The 22,894-nt window shown below is 46.4% G+C and overlaps 1 protein-coding gene across 4 annotated transcripts in view; it reads left to right on the top strand.

The window, feature by feature from the left end:
- The window catches only part of ZMYND8 (zinc finger MYND-type containing 8), a 432,560-nt gene that overhangs the window by 354,599 nt on the left and 55,067 nt on the right, over positions 1 to 22,894 (top strand). For all 4 annotated transcript variants that reach the window (XM_078651871.1, XM_078651872.1, XM_078651873.1 and 1 more), the window contains 2 exons: positions 1,278 to 1,356; positions 10,072 to 10,311. In XM_078651871.1, the coding sequence (XP_078507997.1) occupies positions 1,278 to 1,356; positions 10,072 to 10,311 (319 nt within the window). The remainder of the gene's footprint in view (positions 1 to 1,277; positions 1,357 to 10,071; positions 10,312 to 22,894) is intronic.

Below are 22,894 nucleotides of genomic sequence, written 5' to 3' on the forward strand. Positions count from 1 at the left end.
CGCAGCTTGTCTCAAGGGCCCCGGCTCCGGGCCTTCCAATGCAAAGTCCCACGTCAGTGCTTCAGCGCGAGCCCAGCTGCCACCCCAGCGACGCGGGGGCTGGGCTCCACGCGGCCTCCGGACTCCAGGTGGCCCGCTTTGCTTGTTGGTGTGCTGTGGTCTCACGGGGACGAGCAGCCAAGGACCACTCACCCGCCGTCGCCAAACTGCCAGGGCTCCGTACTTTCGATCCGGCCAGGCCGCCGTTCGAGCGCCGTGGGGGGAGGGGCGGCCCGCGGTCTCCGTGTTCCAGGCAGCCCGCCGCACTCCGCCTGCCGTAATGTGCTGCCACCGCACCCCCAGTGGATTTCCTGGTCTCATAGTTGCTGTCTACGGTTCCGACAGCTCCGGGACTCCGTGTCGCGGGTCCCAGTATGTCGGAACCGGTGCTGGAAATCGGCCGCCGGCGGGAGCTGAGGAATTACTCGACCGCTCTCGCCGCCATCTTGGCCACGCCTGTGAGCAAATATTTATAGGCTTTTTTCTGAAATGTAGGGGCGATAAATCCTTCAGCCTCCCGGGGGAAACAGGCATGGAACAAACTCCTTAGACTCTCTACGGACCTGACGAATTTTTAAAAACTGTTGAAAACGTGGCTTTTTGGGAGTTAAACCATCTCCATGACAGTATTTTGTGATTCAGCAGCGCCGGAACACTCCTTTTGGAGTAGCTCAGCACTTTATAAATTCCTATCATTCATTCAAATGCGAGTGTCCACATTGGAAGGGTGCATACCGACGCTCATTTCTTATGTTGGGGAAAACAATACAATGGCTGCAGAAAAGGTGATTGTCGTATATATATATATTGCCCTGTTAATTCCTTCTGTAAAAGTTATGATTTTTACAAAGCATGCTTCTCAAACGTTGAATGTGTTTTTAGAAGTTAATGACCGGTGAAGTTTGAATTTAATTTAAATTGCATTAGAGTATTATTTCAAATGGAGAGCACGGTTTGCTTGCCCAACCCTCAGATATTGGTCCTGTCAGAAGCTTACTAGAACTCCAGGCTACAAATATTATTTACATATAAGTGTATGTACAACCGTGTATTGCAGATTTTCGAAACTCAACAAAAACTAGGACTGTACACAAACTATGAAAAGATTTATTTTTACAAAGCTGAAATGAGAAACTGAATTATTAACTGTATCAATTTTTCACAACTTTCATGTCACAGCTGAAATGTGGAATATGATTGTTAATATCTGAATGACTTTTTAAAATTCCTTACCACAGATACGCCGTTTAAGGATTGAAATAGAAAAGCTGCAGTGGTTACATCAGCAAGAACTCTCTGAAATGAAACATAACCTTGGTATGAGACTTGTAGCTTTTTAAAATTGATTATTAGATGCCATCAGAAATGTTAAGATTTTTGCAGATTTTCTTCTTTTTTTTGCTATTATCTATAAAATGCTGTCCTGGTAGGCAGTGAAGGTCATAATGAGCATATTTAATGATAATACAACTGGGCCTGTCAACTGACCTATATCACATTTCAAGGACAGTTAGTCACCCCATGCCTTTTGCTCTGTCAGAGGTGGCCATAGTAGTTTGTTTTAAAACAGCTTGTTAACTGTTCCTTCAAAATTGACATACTAGTTGAATTTACTCAGTATACTAAGGTGGTTGTAGAGAATCTGGAATACATTAATGCTACCATCACCCACACAGAGTCTAAAAAACAAGAAAGGTCAAGATGGTATGGGTAGACTTTTTGCTATCAATTGAGAGAAGACCTCACATATCCAAGCAGACATAGGTCAAGATACTAGTTTATAAAATAAAGTGGCTGTGTGTCACAATCTTAAACTTAAGACTTGTACTAGTTTTGGTACAGGGTAGTGAGAAGTGGGAGTGGACATTGTAAGGCCAGTCTCAAGCCAGGCATATGACTTGATTGGGGTCACATAAAAGCCTGTATTAAATTAAATGACCTTAGCATAGAATTGGAATGTTGTAGGCTCAACAATGAAACTTAATTTGCAAACAAGTAAACAGTGCAATCAAATATGACTCATTGAGAAAATTAGCAAACAAAGACAAAACCTCATTGATCATGGATTGCAAGCAGTGATGTAAACTTGCCAGAAGCACAGTTTAGTTGTTCATTCGTGGCCTCAAGGTTAAATATCATGATACTGAACATTCTTAGTCATATTATGTAATCTTAATTTGATTGTACAATGTAGTGTTTTGGGATAACTGTATGTATAAATTCTAAACCAATATTTTTATGAAAATACATTAATAAGGCTCCACCAGGCCACACCTGAGCCATGATTCCGGCTTGCCATGGTCAATAAAGTATAGTTGTCATTGTGGTTTAAAAGGGTCAGAGTATCTCATTGTGCCACAAAAAAACCAACCCCGTTTGGCTCAACCAACAAGAACTGTGAGACACTTTGATTCTTAATTCGTATTGCATTGCATGTGGATAATGGCATTTTAAGTAATAACTAATCCTTGAATTTAATTGCATGCACCACCACGATTATCTATATTATGTGGAGCTTCTGGTTCATCTTTGTAAGAAAACTGACCATGCGTTAGCCAGAAACTGTTAGGATTGGAGCAGGGTAAAGCCTGATTTGCAGCTCCAAGTAATTACCAGTGGCTGAGATTGATTTAAGCGTTCCATCCATCACTTTTTGTATACATTTCCAGAATAAGGCAAGCAGAACATTTTAGCACTCCTTTTTAATGAGTACACACTGCCAATTTAGAATGCTATTTTGGCAGGTAGGCTCTGCGTGTTACATGTATTTCCATTTTTATATAGTAGTTACATAAATTATTATATATTTCCATATTTGAGAATATGATTATGAACTTGGCGGAGAGCAGTTTATGAGCTTCCACGCTTATAAGGGAGAAAGTAAAAATGCAAATTTCAGTGATGATTCTTGGTCTTACTGTGGACGTCTAGTTCTCAAAGTAACAGTCTTAGTAAAAATGTGTATAAAGTCTTTGGACAGCACCAACATACATTAAAATCCAGAAATTGAATGGATACAATGTTCCTTTCCATTTAGTAAAAAAGACTACAGTGTAATGATTAGCATGACACCAAAATGACAAATTGGTTAACAAAGCAATGGAGATCTTTGAAAGTCAGCAGGTCGCAATACATTCGTTTGAGTGTTGAAGCAACCGATAGCACTAAGAATATAATTCAGGTTTTAGAAACTATCCTTGCTGTCCAAAACATTATCTTGCAGCAGCAAATATCTTTCTGTCTAAAGGCTGTGAAAAGCAAATGTCAAAGATTTAAAAAGTGTAGCAGCAATTTGTGTCGCTACGGTGGCCCCTCAAATGCAGCAGATGCTCCAAATGCTTCCACACTTTCAGGAACTCTTCTGGGGGACTCGGATCTCATGTTTACAAAATATAATGATTTCCTTGCTGTCTTCTTGTGGGTCCCAGTCAAATGTCCATTCTTCACTTCAAAGAATGTTGACTATGTTCCTAGTGACCGCTGCAGATCCCAAACAGCTTGGGACTGCTTCCAAGATACCAGAGCTCAAATGATAGTGGAAGACAGGTTCAACTACTTGCTTCAGGCATAGTTCCCACATCAGTCCCAGTTAACACTCGTCTGTTTAGTTGACTTCAGAGATTCACCCCTTGTCCTTGACTTCCTTGTAGACTGCAGCTACACAAGCCTTTATAACCCACCTCTAGAGCTTGGGTGCAAAAGGTGAGGACAGGCAATAAGGCCTTAGTTCTCATTCAGCAGCAGACCTTTTCTTCTTGTCTGAGATAGTCCAAACTAGTGACCGTACCATTAGAAAGGTTATAAATAGCAGCCCTGACCTCTTCTAATACTTGTGCTCTTTTACTTGGTGATGCACAAATGATAAATGTTCACTGAAACCTGACTTCCAAACATTATCATTTGTGTGTAATACAGGTTAATCAGTAAAACGGTATGTCTGTACAAATACAGTCGCCCTTTCAGTGGAAAATGTGCTGTCTGTAAATGACAGTGCATTATCACACAAGGCTTTAGTTGCATTAAAAAATTGCCTGCCTCCTGTCCATTAATGCTAGGTGGTTCGCTAAATTTCGTCATTCTAACAATTGGCTTGTAGTGCTAAAAAGTTTGGGAAGCACTGATCTGAGTCGTTTTTGGCCCTGCAACGGTTTTGCGGTAAAAATTGCAAAAAACACAGTTGATGGACAGAATGTAGAACAATGTCATACATTCACCCCAGTACAAGGATCTGGGCCTAAATCCATCGTTTTTTTGCACTCCACACCACCCTGGGTTAGACACTGGCTATATGCAAATCAGCTCTGACCCTGTGCCTCATGGGAACAGTCCAGTCCGAACTACCAAGCCATGTCTTTCCCAGACCGGAATCAAGCATCCAAGGACCGGTTTCTGGCTATCAGCCTTCATCAGCCTGGATAGCTTGACTCCAGTGGTGTGGAGAGCCTGGGACTCACGTCTGAGCATACCCAGCCCACTCGGTGTGAAAATTGCAAAAAACACAGTTGATGGACAGAATGTAGAACAATGTCATACATTCACCCCAGTACAAGCATCTGGGCCTAAATCCATCGTTTTTTTGCACTCCACACCACCCTGGGTTAGACACTGGCTATATGCAAATCAGCTCTGACCCTGTGCCTCATGGGAACAGTCCAGTCCGAACTACCAAGCCATGTCTTTCCCAGACCGGAATCAAGAATCCAAGGACCGGTTTCTGGCTATCAGCCTTCATCAGCCTGGATAGCTTGACTCCAGTGGTGTGGAGAGCCTGGGACTCACGTCTGAGCATACCCAGCCCACTCGGTGTGAAAATTGCAAAAAACACAGTTGATGGACAGAATGTAGAACGATGTCATACATTCACCCCAGTACAAGCATCTGGGCCTAAATCCATCGTTTTTTTGCACTCCACACCACCCTGGGTTAGACACTGGCTATATGCAAATCAGCTCTGACCCTGTGCCTCATGGGAACAGTCCAGTCCGAACTACCAAGCCATGTCTTTCCCAGACCGGAATCAAGCATCCAAGGACCGGTTTCTGGCTAACAGCCTTCATCAGCCTGGATAGCTTGACTCCAGTGGTGTGGAGAGCCTGGGACTCACGTCTGAGCATACCCAGCCCACTCGGGGTGAAAATTGCAAAAAACACAGTTGATGGACAGAATGCTTTTGGCCGCCATAAGTGTGGCAGGGTATGCTCAGACGTGAGTCCCTTGCTCACTTTGCCACTGGATCCAAGCAAGCCGGGCTGAAGACGGCTGTAATGCCAGAAACCGGTCCTCGGAAGCTTGTTTCCGGTCCAGGGAAGGCATGGCTTGGCAGTTCGGGCTGGACTGGGGTGGGAGAGTGGGCTAAAGAACGGTGATGGATCAAACCCAGATCTTTTGACTGGGTGTGAGTGTTTGATTGGTTCAGATGCTCCCTCCATGTGGTATGGGTAAGTCACCCCTACGGCAGGCCTTATAGCCCTAAGGAAGGGTGCACTGTACCCATGTGAGGGCATATTTGCGAGAGTGGATATGCCCCGGTGATATCAAAGTTCACCCATAGATATTACCAGTGCCCTTGAAAGCCATAACAAATACATGGGCTGGACACTCTTCATTAAGAGTTCCCCAGCTACATGATAGCTTCACTGTACCCCAAAGTGTTTGGTACCAAACACCTCGTCTTCATAAACCCACACACACTGATGCTGGTGCTGGATTTATTAAAAACGCACACAGGGCACCTTAGAGGTGCCCCTGAAAATCTAATGACTACTAGTGTGTTGACTTACTGGTCTCGACCAGCCAGCCACCATAGACAGGTTTATGATCTCCTGAGGTGAGAGCCTTCGCTCTTGGTGGAAAGGAACAAAGCCTGCTCAGGGCGGAGGTGTTCACACCTCCTCCAAGCAGGATAGAAATTCCAGGGCAGGAAGCTTCAAAGCCTGCTGCTGCATTTGTTTTGCTACCCCGGGTTTCTCCAGATAGTGGAGATGCCCACCCTCCTGACCCCACTCTTTGGCAGTCAGGCAGGAACATGTGTTAGATTAGGAGGTGTGCCCACATCCAGCCAGCACCACCCCTAGGACGGGCCAGTTGATGTGGACCCCACTTTTCAGATTCCCCATGTTGTTTTGGCAGGTATTCGCCTTCTAGTGTCAGGGTTATGCCCACTTCCTACAGAAAGTGGTTCTATAGAGGGTGTAGACACCCTCAAGGTAGGTAGCCCATTGGATACTACCTGTCACCCCCCATTACGTCCCTAAATTGAGTATTTAGGTGGCACCTCTGAGCCCAAGAACTCCGATTTGATGGATTAAAAGGAGGACGAAGAAGAGTCACTGCCTGGTGAGAACTGTAACAGAATTTGGACATTGGTGCGAAGCCCTGCCATCCTCGGCCCTCTCTGGACAGTTGCGACAGAGTGACTCATCCTGCAAGATGGAGCTCTACCAAAGCCTTGGGTAGGCTGCCAACAAACACCGAAAGTCTCCCTTGGAGTAGATGAGCTACTCCCCTGCAGTCCGCAGGCACCTACAAGCAGAGTCCGGTCCACAGCCTTGCAGCTCCCCGGCCTGACTGACGCTGCAGGCGACCAGGAGAAGATACTCGTGCTCTGGAAGGTTAGATCGGTCTCCTCACCGACTGTGAAGACACCAGGACCAACCAGAGCAGAGCAGTACCAACCCCTGGGGTACCGGATGCCCTGCACTAAACACCAACAGTGAAAGTTCATTCCGGATTCTCACTGCACCAGGACCAAGTAGCCATTGAGGAACAACTGCATCACTGGGACCCACTTCGAGAGTAGCCCAGCTGCCTTGATTTCTCATCTTTCGGCTGTTTGTCCCTGACCGCGAGGTGTATCTTTGCATGCCGAACTAACCACTCTGCTCTCAACGAACCAGCTATGCCCCCATGCTCCAAGACCCTTCGCAACCTGCGCCCCCGTTTGGAAGCCCTCAAACTTGTCTGTTGAGCCTCTTTTCAGGTGGGCCCCATTCTCCGTAGCACCAGATACCAACCTCTCCAGCACCCTGCTCCCGGTAAAACTAGGGCGGTTCCCAAAGAACTGCTGGTAGTACTTTGAATCTTGGTCAGCTACTATTCTAATCCCAGAAGGTGAACCCCTGAGACAGACTGTACCTACCTTTATGGATCTTTGACTTTTCCTCCCCTTGGATTGCAGTGTGCGTAAAAGCACACAGGTTTGAATGTTTTACTTTCCTATAAATGTTTATATTAAAAACTGTACTTAACTTTGGACGTAGTTGTGGGTTTCAAAATATATATCCAAAGTGTTATTTTTCTAAATTGGTCTCAGATTTATTCTTTGGGTGTGTGTCTCATTCACTGCCTCTATGAGCTTAATAAATGCTTAGCACTACCCTATATTAAGCCAAACTGCTCGCCCACACTACTACAAAAGAGAGAGTTAGTGTAATCTACTTTCTCCTCTGTAAACCAAATAGGCACCCACTGTACTCTGTGGACAGTGTACTTCGTTATAGTACACTGTAGAGAGAGCCAACTTCCTACAGAAACCCACCACACTCCTCTCCCTATTCAAGAAGCACTCTACAGATCGATCTCCCTGTTACTGTATACTTTGGCCATAGTGCTAGAGAAACTTATCAGCAGATGCCTCACTATACATCTCTGTGATCACTAACTCCTCAAAATCATACAGTCCAATTTCAGACTCAACCACGACACAGAAACAACCCTCATCGCCGCTGCAGACAACATACACATGTTCCTTAACAGAGAAGACACAGCTTCCCTCGTCTTCCAGGACCTCTCTGCACTTTTTGACATGGTTTCCCACCCTTTCCAACATTTTGCACAAGATTGGAATCCAAGAACTCGCTCTCCGCTGGATTTGCGCCTTCCTGACTAGGAATACACAGTCATTTAGCTTGACCCCCTACTCTTCAGACACCAGCAGCAGCATCTGGGGGCACTGCAAGGATCAAGACTCAGCCTTACAATCTTCCACATATTTATGATCTCACTAAAGAGCATCGTCCACACACATGGTATCTATCATCTGCACCCACAACATCGACATCCTTTCACACGACTGCAACAACCAAATCATGCTCTCCCTCTTGGAAAAGACACTCAACAACTGGAACAAGTCCACTACCTGCAAATTTACTAACTGGATGAAGGATTGCCTCACACTCAACATCGACATGGTGGTAGTCTTGATATTCTGGAAGAACACCTCACCATGGCACTCCACCTGGTGGCCGACTGAACTAGGACTTGCACTCACCACCCTCTCCGAGAACCTCACGATCAAAAGCAAACTCAACAGGATTGTCCAAGTCACTGCCTTTACAGCTTTCTGATTCCACACTTTGAAGATGCTGAATAAATTTTTCAAATGGCTCTTGACCAGAACCCGCCAAGCCATCAAATTCTTAACACGCAAACTGGACTTCAGGTTCCCCCTCTACACCAGGATCAGCAAACAACTCACCAAACGACTGCAAACCATTCAGAACTCGGCAGCCAGTTTCACATTCATCCTCCCAAGCTGCCTAAATGTCACAATGCACCTCAAGGAGCTCCACTGGCTGCCCTACACACTTACGAACCAAGTTCTAACTCCACATTCGTAACTTCAAAGTACTACACTATTTCTGCCTCAATAGACACCTTCCTTTCAAAAACCACCTAGCCACCTCCTCTCAGCTGGACTCCCATACATAGGCAGAACCTAGTCTGGCGGTCAGGCCTTCTAACTCGCTCCTAAAGCGTGGGTGACCTGCCAATAAACATTAGAGCCTCCTCCACCTCCGTGCATGAGTTCTGCAAGAAGCTGAAGACTTGACTCTTCCAATATTTTTTCCTGGTCGCACTAGGCGAGGCTAGACTTCCACCTCCTCAGCACCAGGATACCGTCCCGGTTGATTGTGCGCTTCACAAATAAACATAACCGGTCTCGTGGAGGGAGATGCTAAAAATACTGTTTATGGGCATGGAAATGGGCTGTAATAAGCAAGTATAGGTATTAGACTCGCACCTGGGGAGTGGGAGGGGGGGTGTTGATGTCCTTTAATGACAACAACCTGCTGATTTTCTCTTCATGGAATGTTAGAATGGTTGTGTTGTATCTGTCAGAAGTGTTCCAGGTAAAACGTGTCCAGATTTAATGGAGAATCTCCCATGGTTATGCTCTGGGTCTAGGTTACTGAAATACCTAAACATTATCCTGTCACAATGAATTGTTCGTTCCTGCTTCACCATTAGTTCAGATCCATCAGTCTGTTGATTTTGTGACGGATACTGTTGTTTGGGTGATGGGGTAAGAGCAAGTTTTAGGCTATGGGGATTATGATGTGCAAATAGTTTTTGCACATCACAATCGCCATATGATGCAGAAGAAATGTTATTATGTGTACTTATCTTGTAATGTTGCCTGATTATTTTATATATTATATAGAAAGAGCAATGGTAAAAGCACAGTTAGTGTTATTCCTATGGAATCACCGATAGAGACTGGTGAATAGGGAGATCTTCTCTTGTGCAAACGCAGGACACTAGTTTAGTCGCAGGACACTAGTTTAGTCGCTCAAGCAGTACTGGGCCTATTAGTTCATTGGTGGGCCCCACAGTTCAGGTTTCAAAATATAACCGGGTCATTGGGGAAAATATAATGATTATTTCCTGGAATGTGGCAGGTTTAGCCACCAAATTGGCGGATATGTGGCTCCAATTTATTAGATCTTTTAACACTGTTTGTATTCAGGAGTCCTGGGAGATCGAAAATTAATTTTTCCTTCAGGATTACAAAACGTTCTTTCTCCCGGCAGAGGTTTGAAGAAAAAGAAGACCAATGGGAGGCTTAGTCAACCTTCAGACCTGAATTCCCAAAGACATTTTTTTTTGTCGGATTAGTTATAATTTGTGAAAAACAATTAATTAGCATTTGTCTTTTCATGCCTTTATTTGTAACAAAAGAATAATATAATGAATTAATGTTTTATTGCAGTGTGCTTTTTCAGTACAACATGCTTTTTTTTATTTTCTCAGAACTAACAATGGCAGAGATGCGTCAGAGTCTGGAGCAAGAACGTGATCGCCTAATAGCTGAGGTAAAGAAGCAGACGGAGATGGAGAAACAACAGTCTGTAGATGAAACCAAGAAGAAACAGTGGTGTGCAAACTGTAAAAAGGAAGCAATCTTCTATTGCTGCTGGAATACTAGCTACTGTGATTACCCTTGCCAGCAGGCACACTGGCCAGAACATATGAAATCCTGTACTCAATCAGGTAAGCCGAAAAGAGGGGAAATGATGAGAAATGAACCTATTGCAAATTACAGCCCTTATGCGTATTATCTTTTTTTGTAGAATTTGCAGCTTTCATCTGACTTTGTTCGAAGCACACCTATGGCTCTTTATGAAACCTATTATTGTTCTTTGCTAATCTATCACTATCTATTACAATTTTTGTTGTAGTGTTATAAAGCGTATGCAATGACATAATGACTTGGAAGTGATTAACATTACAAAAATTGAAGCATAAATTGCATTGAAGACATTAATACATCTGAAGCATTATTCGGTGCGGTCTTTAGATCTGTGATACATACCCCATCTAAGATTACTTTAAAATAAATACTGGACCGGGACTCGAGCATTCCACATCCAGGGCGACTTCCAAAGCATATATTTGTGGCATTTCACTTTCCAAACGTGTTGGTGTCCTGAAATTCATTAGAATAAACTGCTGCAAATTGAAAATCTTTAATCCACTAAAAGAAACATATAGTAACACACTTGATTCAGAGAGTTTAGTTGCCATCAGTCCGCATCAGTTGCTTTTCAGGGAAGTGGCTGACCATGAGGGGCTGTTCCTGGGCTAACGTGATGACCTGTCATTGCAGGTTTCGAGTGTTCAGGTAAGACTCTTGCTTGGTTTCTCTGACAAGCTATGTGACAGACACATAACCAGCTTCTGTGCAAGCCTGAAGGGGGCATGGTCATCTACAATGACAAGATCCTTAATATCTGTGTCCCCTACCTCACCACACCAGTAATTTGACTTATGGAATGTTACAGGCATGGATTGACACACATTCCGCATTCCAGTTTCCGGGCCCTTAGAAATTCCGGAGATTAAAAAAAAAAAGCAATAGCTGCACTGGCAAGTGTGAGTGGCACGGTGGCCTTACAAAGAACCTCCTGATCTGCTTGTAGTTTAGAATGAGGCTTGAATTTGGTGCCTTACCCCTCTCAGCTAGGGAAGCTATCATAATCTTACCATTTAAACCTGGTAAAGAAGTCACAGAATATACTCCTTATGTCTTTGGGAATTCAGGTCTGAAGGTTGACTAAGCCTCTCCTCCCTTTTTGCTCCTAAATCTGTATTAAAAAACCTTAGTGATAATTGTCACCCATAGACTCCTGCCACTAATTGACAAATTGTTCTTACCTGACTGATCAGGCAGGATTTGCAACCAGCAGAGCCAGGTTGTACAACCTGTGCACTTCGTTGTGCTCCTCATCCGACCCTGACCTGAAATTGGTGCTGTCTCAATCTCGCTAGATACAGAGAAAACATATGACTCATTGAAGAGGCATTTGTTAATTACCACCCTTCAGAAAATGGGAGTCTGGACTTGCGCTATGTGATTAAACCCACTGCTAAAATGTTTGTAAACCAATGTCTGTCCTCTGGTTTCCAGATCAGTAGGGGGACTGGGCAGAGTTGTATCTCTCCATCCTTTCTGTTTGCGATTTACTTTCCTGGCATGTTGCTTGTGAGAACACCCCTCTTGTAGAGGCATTGCCTTCGATGAAAGATGATTCATTTGGTCACTATATGCGGATGCCATCATGTTCTTCATACAGAATCTGAACTTCAGCATCTCTCTGGTTCTCATTGAAATTGAAATATGGTTACTCTGCTTAATATTTGCACTGTTTTTTTTAGACTTGGAAGAACTGAGAGATACTAATAAACTCTTTTTCTACTCTCTTCTCTCCAATTTTAAACATTTCACACTTTATCACTTATAATCACTTATGCACTGCAAAACAGTTACCCTTACACATATATCTAGGTACTCCTAACACATGATTATCAATGGTTTGGCGACAGCATCTATAATATCTTGAGGCTGCCAGCATACTCTCCTAGGTATGAGGAGAACCCATATGATGACTAGGGCGGTACCGAATGGGAACTGATGGGTACTTTTTATACCCTAGTGATGCTATGCTGTATTCACAGTTTACTTTAATACACGTATAATCTTTCTTATCACTTATGAGTCTGGTTCTGGTAGTTGTGTCATGAACAGGTAATAGAGTTGAATCACTAGACCCATAGACATTCTCTGTTATAAGAACAATTGAGCATGTCTTTGTTTTAGGGACAGAGCACTGGCACTGGGGCCTTGGTTAGCAGGGACCCAGTGCGCATCAGTTGAAAAACATCAGTATCAGTGGCAAAAAGTGGGGCTGACCATGACAAGAAGGGCCACTTTTCTACAGGGGATTATTGTATGCTACTTACAAGAAACAAAGCCAGTGTTGAAAGCAAACCAATTTTTGATTTCCTTCGTGTCAGCAAACAAACGCTCATTGGTCAGCAAAATGACCATTGAAAGGTGGATAGTCTAAACAATCCAGACATGTTTCAAAACAGCTGGCATGGTGTTGGTACAGAGACCGAGAGCGCTTTCAACAAGGAAAAAATGGGTCACACTAGCATTTATGGCAGTCACGTGGTCTTCTGTACATACCTTCTTAAAACACTATAGTGTGGATATCCAAGCAAACCGAGGTATAGGTGGGGCAGAAAGTACTAACCCAGCCTCCCAAGAGGGGAGAATATTGTTACATAATACTTACATCAGCCATGCAAAAGATTCACGCCGCAAAAAAAAAAATTACTATTTACCAGTTGAACCAGTTTTGGAGCATGAAGAATTTTCTGGATCTGATACACATCTAGCCGTAGATTCCTTAACATAAACTTTCCCCCAGGAGCCAGCCTGGATCTGTAGATTTTTCAGCAGTACCTCTGTGTGCCGGGGGACAGCGTCGAATGGCGCCGCCTTGACGTCGTCCACGGATATGACATCAGTGGAGCCATATAAGTCTTCCCCCCCCCCCCCCCCCAGCGCGTGCACGTCCGTTTTCTTCTTTTACGCGCTGCAACGTAGATCCAGGAGAAACGGTTCATCGGGCCTCTTTTTGTTTTTTGCCTTATTTATGCCTTTTCGTGTCTGGAACAGTGTGAGATGCCTTCGGGCTACAAGGTGTAGGAAACCTGTACATGGCTGATGTTGGCGACGGATCCGCACGCTATTTGTATGTTGTTTTTGGCCGAGCACCACAACTCCGAGTGCGACGCCTGTAAGAGGCTGAAACCAAAGTCCTTGAGGGAGCGCCGGATGTAAGTGCTGTCCGCCCGGATGTCCCGTTCGGAGTCTAAGCTGCGTCGATCCCAACTTCTTCTGGGGATCCTGCTTGGTGCAGATCGCGAAGCCGGTCCGGTAGGCGCCATTCGCCTTCCACAGGTAGGCACAAAAAATCAAAGTCATGGAGGCCACCAGCCTCGCGTATCTGTGACGCTGGCGCCTGTTCTTCCCGGCCTTTACCGGAGACGGCCCAGCAGCAGTCGACCCACACCTGTCCACCATTTCCTGGTGAAGGGGCGACTATGGCCCAGATGGAAGCCTATTTTTGGGCTTTCCAGGCCATATTTGGGTCAACCCCTCTCCCTGGCACGCCTTCGGGCCCCACAGAGGTGGTAGGGACTCTGATGGGGAGCTCGCTGGCGGGTCCGCCCTCGGCGCCAATCGAGTGCCCTGGCTATGTTTCTGGAGCCGTTGCGACATCGGGACTCAGTCCAGTGGTGCTTCCTGTTGACACGTCAGGACGCAACCCAGTTAAGATGTCGGGCAATGTCAAGTGGGGCTTCCTGTCATGAAGTTGATGCCGTCCGCAGCAGGGGACTTGTCTCCAACTCAACATGTCCCACACCACAATCACCCATAGCTGTAGACGTCGATTCGGCGCCGGCCCGACGCCGCTCAACGGAGACACCCTTGGTGGTGGTAGATGTCGATACGGCGTCATCTCAACGTCGTTTAACACCGAACACGCCTTTTCCATTTCCTCTACACATGAAGGATGAGGTCCCGGCTGCTTTATACTCCCCAGTGCTGCAGGGAGATTCTGCACCTACTGGTGGAGTTAAGCCCTTGGATGCTCATGGGCGTCTTCTGGCGGAGGGTTCTATGACCCTTGGAGGGCACATTAGTCTGCAACCGTCCCTAATCTATGACTTGCTGTCACCCCCCAGGATCACTGACGTAACAAAACTTGAGGGTGCCTTTCTGCAAGGCTCGTGCCCCCCCCCCCCTCCCTCTGAGCTCAATCAGGAGCTCTGCAGCCAGAGTGCTGTGCTGAGGGTGTCCCCTAGAGCTTGGGGGCGCCCGCACCGTGGGGGCTGTCGGGGATGGCGACAGAGGCAACAGAGGCCAGTGCGTCATTCGCACAGCTGCTGATATTTTAATATTTCAGCCTCCTGCTGTGTGTCTGCCTGCAGACCCTTGTTGGATCGGCTCCACAAAGGCAGTGCTAATCTTGAGCTCTTGCTGCCCTTTAGTGAGTCATTGTATAACATCCTTCTAGGGTCTTCGGGAGACCCTGTGGAGCGTGCCATCGCCCATCATCACCGACCTGCTCCGGATGATCCTGTCTTTCTGTGCCTACAAGGGCTCAAGGACTGGTTGTTGAAACAGCTTCAGCTTCGCTGCAGTTGCTGATTCATCCCTTGCTTCAACCTGCTAGAGAACCCCGGTGGTTGGAGACGTGTGGCTGAAATTTGTTTGGGCCCACTAGTGCAGCTCTCAGGCCTTTTGAACACGTCCTGCGTGTTCGCACAGGCTTCTTTTGCCCTTTGGGATTCTGTTAAGAGTCTCCTTCTTTCTCTTCCTGAGGGCCCTAGAGCTGATCTTGCTCTGCTCGTTCAGGATGGTCGTGAACTGGACAACTTTTCTATTAAGTCGGCCAAGGACACAACGGATTCCGTCGGTACAGCTATTGCTAGGTCAGTGGCTCTAAGACGCCATGTTTGGTTGTGTGATGGTAGTTTCCCTGACAGTGTTCAGGAGAGTCTTAAGGACCATCTTTTCGATAGCCATGCTGATTCGGCAGACCTGCGCATCATAGCTGGCATTCAGTAATTGGTTTTTGCTTCGGTTGTTTCTTTTGCCGTCGTCTTTTTGTTATGACTTTTCTTGGATTGTTACTGGTGGCTCTTCTGTCTGTTGCATCTTCGGTCTCTGGGTTTGAGCCTTTAACTCCCAGATGGCTTGTACAGCTGGATGGCCTTATGTTATATTTTCTCTGCCTAGGAGCTAGTCTCAAGAGATGATCCTTCCTTTTTATGAGGATGTGACATACCCTATGTGGGGTATTAGTTGGTTATTGTATAGCCATTCTACACTACCGCATCAGGAGTTCTTCCTGTATGGTATATTTACTTGCTGATGATCCGGCTGGGTCTTCCACTGATTGTTGTCTTCCTACAATACCCTCTAGAAGGTCCCTCTAGATGGTCCTGTTGTATTTAGACCTGTATCGAACTTACCTCTTCTGTCCCAAATCCTGGAAAGATGTGTACTCCCTCAGCTGACCCAACACCTGGATCAATCTCCTAGATCCCCATCAATCGGGCTTCAGAAAAGGCTGCAGCACCGAAACCGCAATCCTCAATGTCATAGACGATCTACACAAATCACTTGACTCGGACCAATGCTGCCTTCTCATCCTCCTAGACTTATCGACCGCATTCGATACAGTCGATCACAATCGGCTCCTTAAGGTCCTACAAGGAAGGGCTGGTCTTGAAGAGACGGTCCTCCACTGGTTCTCTTCCTTTCTCCCAACCGTTCACAAAGAATAAAAATTAAAAACTTCGAGTCCGACCTCCACCCCGTCAATAGAGGTTTCCCAAAAGGGTCAGTGCTCTCCCCTCAGCTTTTCAACATTTACATTGAACCCCTTACCACACTACTCAGGAATTCTAACATCCCTTTCCACTGATATGCGGATGATGCGCAGCTATATCTGGAAACCACCTACATTGACGACATCCAGAGACTCAATGACACGCTCAAAGAGGTTCAACACTGGCTCACAATCAACCACCTGAAACACAATCAAGAGAAAACTGAAGTACTCCTCATCTCCACCCGAGGAGACAACCCCCAAATTGAAGAATGGCTCAAAGCCATTGACGCCCTCAATGGTACCCTCACCCTGGCGGATTCGGTAAAATTTCTAGGTATCACCCTAGACCCGAAACTGGACATTAAAAAACACATTACTAGATCAACCAAAGGTGCTTTTCTCAACCTGAAACTACTGTACAAAATAAAACCCTTCTCCCCCCACCCCCCCAAGGATCTTCAACAAGCCACTCAAGCACTGGTGCGCTCCAGAATTGACTATGGGATTGCAGCGCTGACTGGGACAGCAAAATCGCACCTAGCCCCCCTGAAAACAGCCTTCAATGCTGCAGCCAGATTGCTCACAGGAACTAAGAAATTCGATCACATCTCTCCTGCCCTCAGGGAACTTAAATGGCTCCTAATTGAATCCCGAGCCAGCTTTAGAACAGCCTGCCTCACGCATAAAGCCCTGCACACAGACAAACCGGAATGCTTGCCGCCAAATTCAAAAGGGCTGGCCAGACCAGGAACCTCAGGAGCTCCAACACTCTACTACTCATTCCACTGAAAACTCGTAAGTAAAAAACCGCAGCCAAATAATTTGCTGGAAACGCCCCAAAAATCTGTAACTCCACCACCCCCACATCAGAACGATCCCCTCATTCTCTAAATTCAAGAACCTGCTCAAAGTCCTCTTCCTAGACTGCTCTCAAGCGAACCGATAAGAGACAAGGAAGCACCTTAGACGCTCTCCATCTTACCGTAATTTGGTGACTGTGGACACTGATTCTGATCTAGAAAACTTCTTGGTCACCCGTCCTGTTTGAACCATGAAACCTCTTGGATGCTTGTCATGATTGATCGACACCCTACACGCTCCTTTGCTCTTTTGCTCCTTTGTCCGATCTATACCCGGCTCGAACCCTTATGTTTTACCACAATGTTTGTATTGTGTATTTGCACATAATTGTATATGCTGTGAAGCGCTCAGATACTCTCGGGTCCAGCTCGCGCTATATAAAACTCCTAAAATAAATTTTTAAAAATTGACTCTCAAAGGGTTGTGTGCCTTTACAACTAGACGTGCCCACAAGGGTGTATCGTTGCTCTGTTGAGAGTTTTAGTTTTTGCATTTGTGGAATGTGTCTTGTTTTACGGACTACGATAGCTCAGTAGTAACGTTCCTTCCTCTGATTATTCAGATTGTTTTCAGAGCAATGTTAGATTACCCTACGGCTGGCTTTGTTAGGGCATTATCCCGTATAGTTACCTTTCAAGCATTTTGCTGTGATTTCCCCTTTGGACTTACAGCCAGTGCCGCTTAGGGCATGTTGTTTCTTTCAATTAAAATCTTTAATTGTGGTTGGTTCTTCTAGCATTACCTACTCCACATTCTCTGGGATGGGGAAGTGTTTTGTGTCTTCTTCCTCCCTTTCTTGGTTCACACTCCTGCTTGGATTCCCTTGTAGGCAGTTGGATCTTGCCAGACGCGATGGTCATGCACAATGTTTTGTGCTTTGCTTTCACTAGCACTTCCCATGTAGGGGCTCAGACCCGTCCGCTGATGGATTCTGACCAGACATGTCTTCAGACATAATCTTTATCATATTATACATTGTCTTATATATACATATGTATAATATAGTCACGCTGGTGGGTTAATTTAAAATAAATGTTTTAAAAAAGTTCTTACCTTCACTGGCCCAGGCCGGTCATGCGTCGTCCCACATCATCGCTGCTTCTCTGCTCCACACAGGAAGCATACAACGGTGATCCAACTGATCAAAGAGTTTGTAAATGTGAAAAGCACAAAGTTACAAAAACCCCGTAACATGTAAAGCTTAGATAGACCAGGTTGAACTTGATTGTCAACACAATGTTTATATTGGCAAGTATTACTCAATATGCTTCTCCATAAATTTGCGGTTACAAAGGTTGCTCCATAGTGACAAAGTGGCTGAAGAGCTCAAGGTAGTACTCGTAAGGTGAAGGAGATGTAAAGGGTGGAGATTCAAAGATATACACAATATACAATATTTACTAGAATGAAAAAGACCTAACATAATTATTAGGAGACAAACTCAAAAGCCCATCAATGCGATGCTGTCAATGTACAATGTGCTTGTCCGCCTCTAGGCTTAAAATAATTAGTACAGGTCTCCAATACATGAAAAATCGACGTTTCGACCCCAAACAATGAGTGTGGTTGTTCAGTCCTTACAGCGGGTCTTCCTCAGGACCAGAAAGGGGCAACATGCAAAGTAGTAAACTAGTTGTTACTACTGGTGCATTATTTCAAGGGGCACTTTAATGTAGTAGAAGGCAAAAAGGCTCACCTTAGTTATAGCACTGTCCAATATACAGTGTAAAATAGTAGTAGCATGGGCTGGGACAGAACGATAAGTAGCCCCACCAACGATTGGTTGTGATTATGAATAGACAATACATTTTGTCATTATTCACAGACTAGTTCTATTTTGGAACTTGGTGAGGCTCGGTCTCAGACCCTCCTCCAATGGGGGATAGCTATGATATGTTATTCTAAGTTAAGGAATCTGCGGCTAGATGTCTCTATCAGATGAGCAAGTTACTTACCTTCGTTAACGATGTATCTAGTAGAGACACAGTCTAGCTGCAGATTCCTTAACACCCACCCATCCTCCCCGCTCTGCGATGGCATTTCATGTTGGGGTGTTACACCAACTGGTCTTTCTGGCAGTTGTCTCTGTCTCAATGAATGGTTGGTCTGCTTACCATCCTTGTCCACGTCAGGAGGTCTTCTTCTATGTTACCTGTTACTTTCACCACCCATTCTTTAATTATGGTGGTAGGTTCATATATGCATGTTCATTCTTGCACCCTGATTGTATTCCACTGTCGGGGTTGCCCCTTCCCCCTTATGGTTTTATCTCCTTGGTTGGGGGTCTCTTGCCTCTGACACTGTCAATAGGTAGTATTTAGTGTGCATTGTCGAACATTCGCTGTTGCAGGATTGTTCACATCTACTGTGACATTCATTACTGTTTGCCTCATACAAGTGTATGGTTCTTCCCTTATGCTGGGCTTTTCTTTAGTAGAGTACTTTTCTCCCACTTTTGTTTCATTATAATTTTTGGGTATTTTCACTAAAGTCCATTTCGGATGTTTCACATCATTTCTTATGTTCGAGGCATGTGGGCTGCTGAATTCATATCTATAGCATAGATCGCCGCCTAGTGTTGGGTCCAGATGATTGCACATTGTTGTCCTGGAAGAGTCTTCGAAGTATCACGAGATAGGTGGCTCCTCCCCTGGACTACAGTGCGCATGGGCATCGACTCCATCCTCAGATTGTTTTTTTCCGCCATTGGGTTCGGATGTATTTTCGTTAACTCCAGTTCGGAATCGACTTAAACTTTTCGAGGCCAAAAGGCCTTTTTTCTATACGTCGGTATTGTTTGCGTTCGGTGCCCCGGTTCTATTCCGACTCAGTTCCCGAGTTGGATTTCCAGGGAGTCGAGTTACTCTTCGGTGATCGAGGCCTAGTCGACGCAGCAAGACCCTCGACGACGCGACAAGGAACGGAGCCCGTTCAAGAAGTGTCCCGTGTGCGGATCGAAGTACCCACACATCGACGTCCACCCGGTGTGCAACAAGTGCCTGTCGCCGGACCACAATGAAGCCAGCTGTATGGCTTGTTCAAAGTTTGGTACATCGAAGACTCTTCGGCTTCGGCGCGTGGCGCGCATGGCGGCCCGGCAGTCGGCCCCGGCACCGGTGGACATCTTCGTCGACGAAGAAGCAGACGAACAAGAAGTTCGAATCCGGATTTCACCTCCAATGGTGGACATCGAATGCGAATACGACGCGGATGTCGGAGGCCTCGATGTAGAAGAAGTCGTCGACGAGGTAGGAGACGACCGCGAGGCCTATGGGGCCATGGAAGACAGCTCAGAGGAAGAGCTATGCCCCGTTAGAACATTTACAAAGGCTCAGGTCGAGGGATCGCCACTCGGCCTTACCCAAGACCTTATACCAGCATCCACGGCCCTGCCTTCTGGCCCGGCTACGGACACTTCGGCGGAGCCGCCATTATCGAAACCGAAAGCGAAACCATCGGTGTCTACGAAAACAAAAATGACCGCGGCGGCATCGAAACTGAAGACGTCTGCTCCACCTTCGACGCAGTCATCTTCAGAGGTGTCGAAGCGGTCGACGCCGAAAAAAGCTGTCGACCCGGTCAAGGTGCCGAAAGTGGTCAAGGTCGTCGAGCCGAAGTCAAAGAAGGCCGCCGACTCGGAGTCGAATAAGCCCGTCGAGCCGAAGTCCAAGAAGGCCGTCGAACCGACATCAGGCAAGGGCGTCGAGCCGAAGACCGGAACCCCAACGCCAGTAGTCAAGGCCGCCGATCCGAAGCCGTCGCCGTCCGCGGCCAAAGACAGGGATCGTGGCGCACCAAAGGAGGATACTCCTACGCCTCGCTCAGGGAAGCCGAAGTCATCGACGCTCGGATCTTCACCTGGAGGTGGGCAGAGGTCGTCTGTCGGATCGACGAAACTGTCCGCTTCCTTTACGAAGCAGGTCTCGGACTCCCTCAAGCGAATTAGGGACAAGGCTTCAGCGTCGGAACCGAAAGTGCCTTCCACCCCGAAGCCAGCTGTGCCGACGCCAAAGACTTCGGCGCCGCTACTCTTCACGCTGCCGCCGAAGGTGGCGCCGAAGGCCTTCGCACCTCGGGCGGTGCATAAGGACTCTGTGGTATCGAAGCCGACTCAACCGGATGGGAGTTTGCGGCATCGACCACCCTTAATGGAGGAGCAATCGGAGCATTTCATTGATGCCGACACCGGAAAGCTCCTGCTTTACAAGAGGAAAATCACAGCGTCGCAGCCTTTGGAGTCCTATACTATTCCAATGAAGCGCAAACGGCCGGATCCAGAAGCACAGGTCTTGGTCGAACCAATACTTCCTGCCAGAATTGCGACACCCTCACCCACTTATTCTGATGGGGAGGATGCAGGGGATCAGGACGAGGAATACAATTTTCCAGCCAACACAGAGCCTGATGAACACCAGGACTCCTGGATGGGGGCAGGTGACCAAGGGGATCAGCACACCATCCAAGACCCTCAGGTGTACAATGTTAAAACCTCTCCCACCGAGGATTCTGCAGCATTTAATGCCTTAATTGAACGGGCGGCCCAAAACCACGCCGTTGAACTACATGCTGACCCTGTGGAAGTGGACTTCCTTTTTGACATTTTCTCAACTGCTGAAAAGACTGTCAAGACTCTTCCTATGCTAAAGGGGGTCCTTAAGCATGCTGCGGACATTTTTAAGGAACCCACACGGTCAAGGGTAGTCAACCCTAGAATCGAGAAAAAGTACAGAGCGGCACCTGGCGATCCTACCTACATCAAGGGCCAGTTGCCATTGGACTCTTTGGTAGTTCCTAATGCCCGCAAAAGGGCGAATTCACAGACCACCGGTGAAGCTCCTCCCCAGACAAAGAGTCTAAAGTGCTTGAGGCATCGGGAAAGAGAGTAGCAGCTCAGGCGGCCAATATCTGGCGTATCTCTAACACGCAGGCACTCTTGGCTAGATACGACAGGGCACACTACGACACACTCGAGACCCTGTTGCAGCATCTACCAGACCAATATAAAGAGGCAGGGGAGATGCTTATCCAAGAAGGGAAGCTCATCTCCAACGCTTCCATTAAGTGCGCACTAGACGTTGCGGACACTGCGGCCAGAGCAATTAATACCAGTGTAATGCTCAGACGGCAAGCATGGCTCAGAATCTCAGGGTTTATTTATTTATTTTTTTTTAAAACCTTTATTGAACAATGAAAGCTCACAAATACTGGCCTACAACCCCACGGGCTGGCCAGAACAGAATGGTCAAATAACCAGCATACAAAAAGAAGATCTGCACAGGATATAACATCAGGAGCACTGGTGAAGCAATAAAAACCATCGAGCGTTCAGCAAGAGCAGGATGATAAAGGTTAATTTTCTAGCACGGGGAGGGGACCAAAGGAATAACGGGCCGTACATGAGAGTACAAGGGAGGGACCGCGGCAAGCCGCCATTTTATAAACACAACGTAAGAAAATGAAGCCATATAATCAAATCTAGCAAAGGACAGAAACAGAATCAGACCATCAAATAGCGACAGTGGCAACAGTCAATCGTGCTCACTCACCTCCGCCCCTACCCGAACAAAGAAGACGTGGTCAAAAAGCCCCATCACAAAGACTATGCAATACGCACCCCAACGGAAGAGGGGGACCTCCATAAAGGAGGAAGGGAAAGAGGGAGAAAAAGACAACAAAAGGAACACCCGCCAGACCATGCACCCCCAGGGGGAAAAACAGGACAATAAAACCGGCATGCGAAGTTACAGAAACACGATACCAGAATAGGCAGCGAACCACACTCAGCCACACACCGGAAGAAGGACAGAAAACCCCCGGGGGAGATTCGAGGTGACAGAGTCCTGAAAAAGTGAATACACAAGAGCCATAGAACAAAAAAGGGGAAAAATAAGGGGGGAAAAAGACCCCCCGACACAAACAGACCCCCCCCACCCACCCCTAAGCCCACCCTGCACCCCTGCAGAAGGCTACGGCCTACCCTCCCCGCAGCGTGCCTGTCGCCCTAAGTAGAACCCGAAATT

The sequence above is a fragment of the Lissotriton helveticus genome, chromosome 7 (genome assembly GCF_964261635.1).
Source record: "Lissotriton helveticus chromosome 7, aLisHel1.1, whole genome shotgun sequence".
Classification (NCBI taxonomy): domain Eukaryota; kingdom Metazoa; phylum Chordata; class Amphibia; order Caudata; family Salamandridae; genus Lissotriton; species Lissotriton helveticus.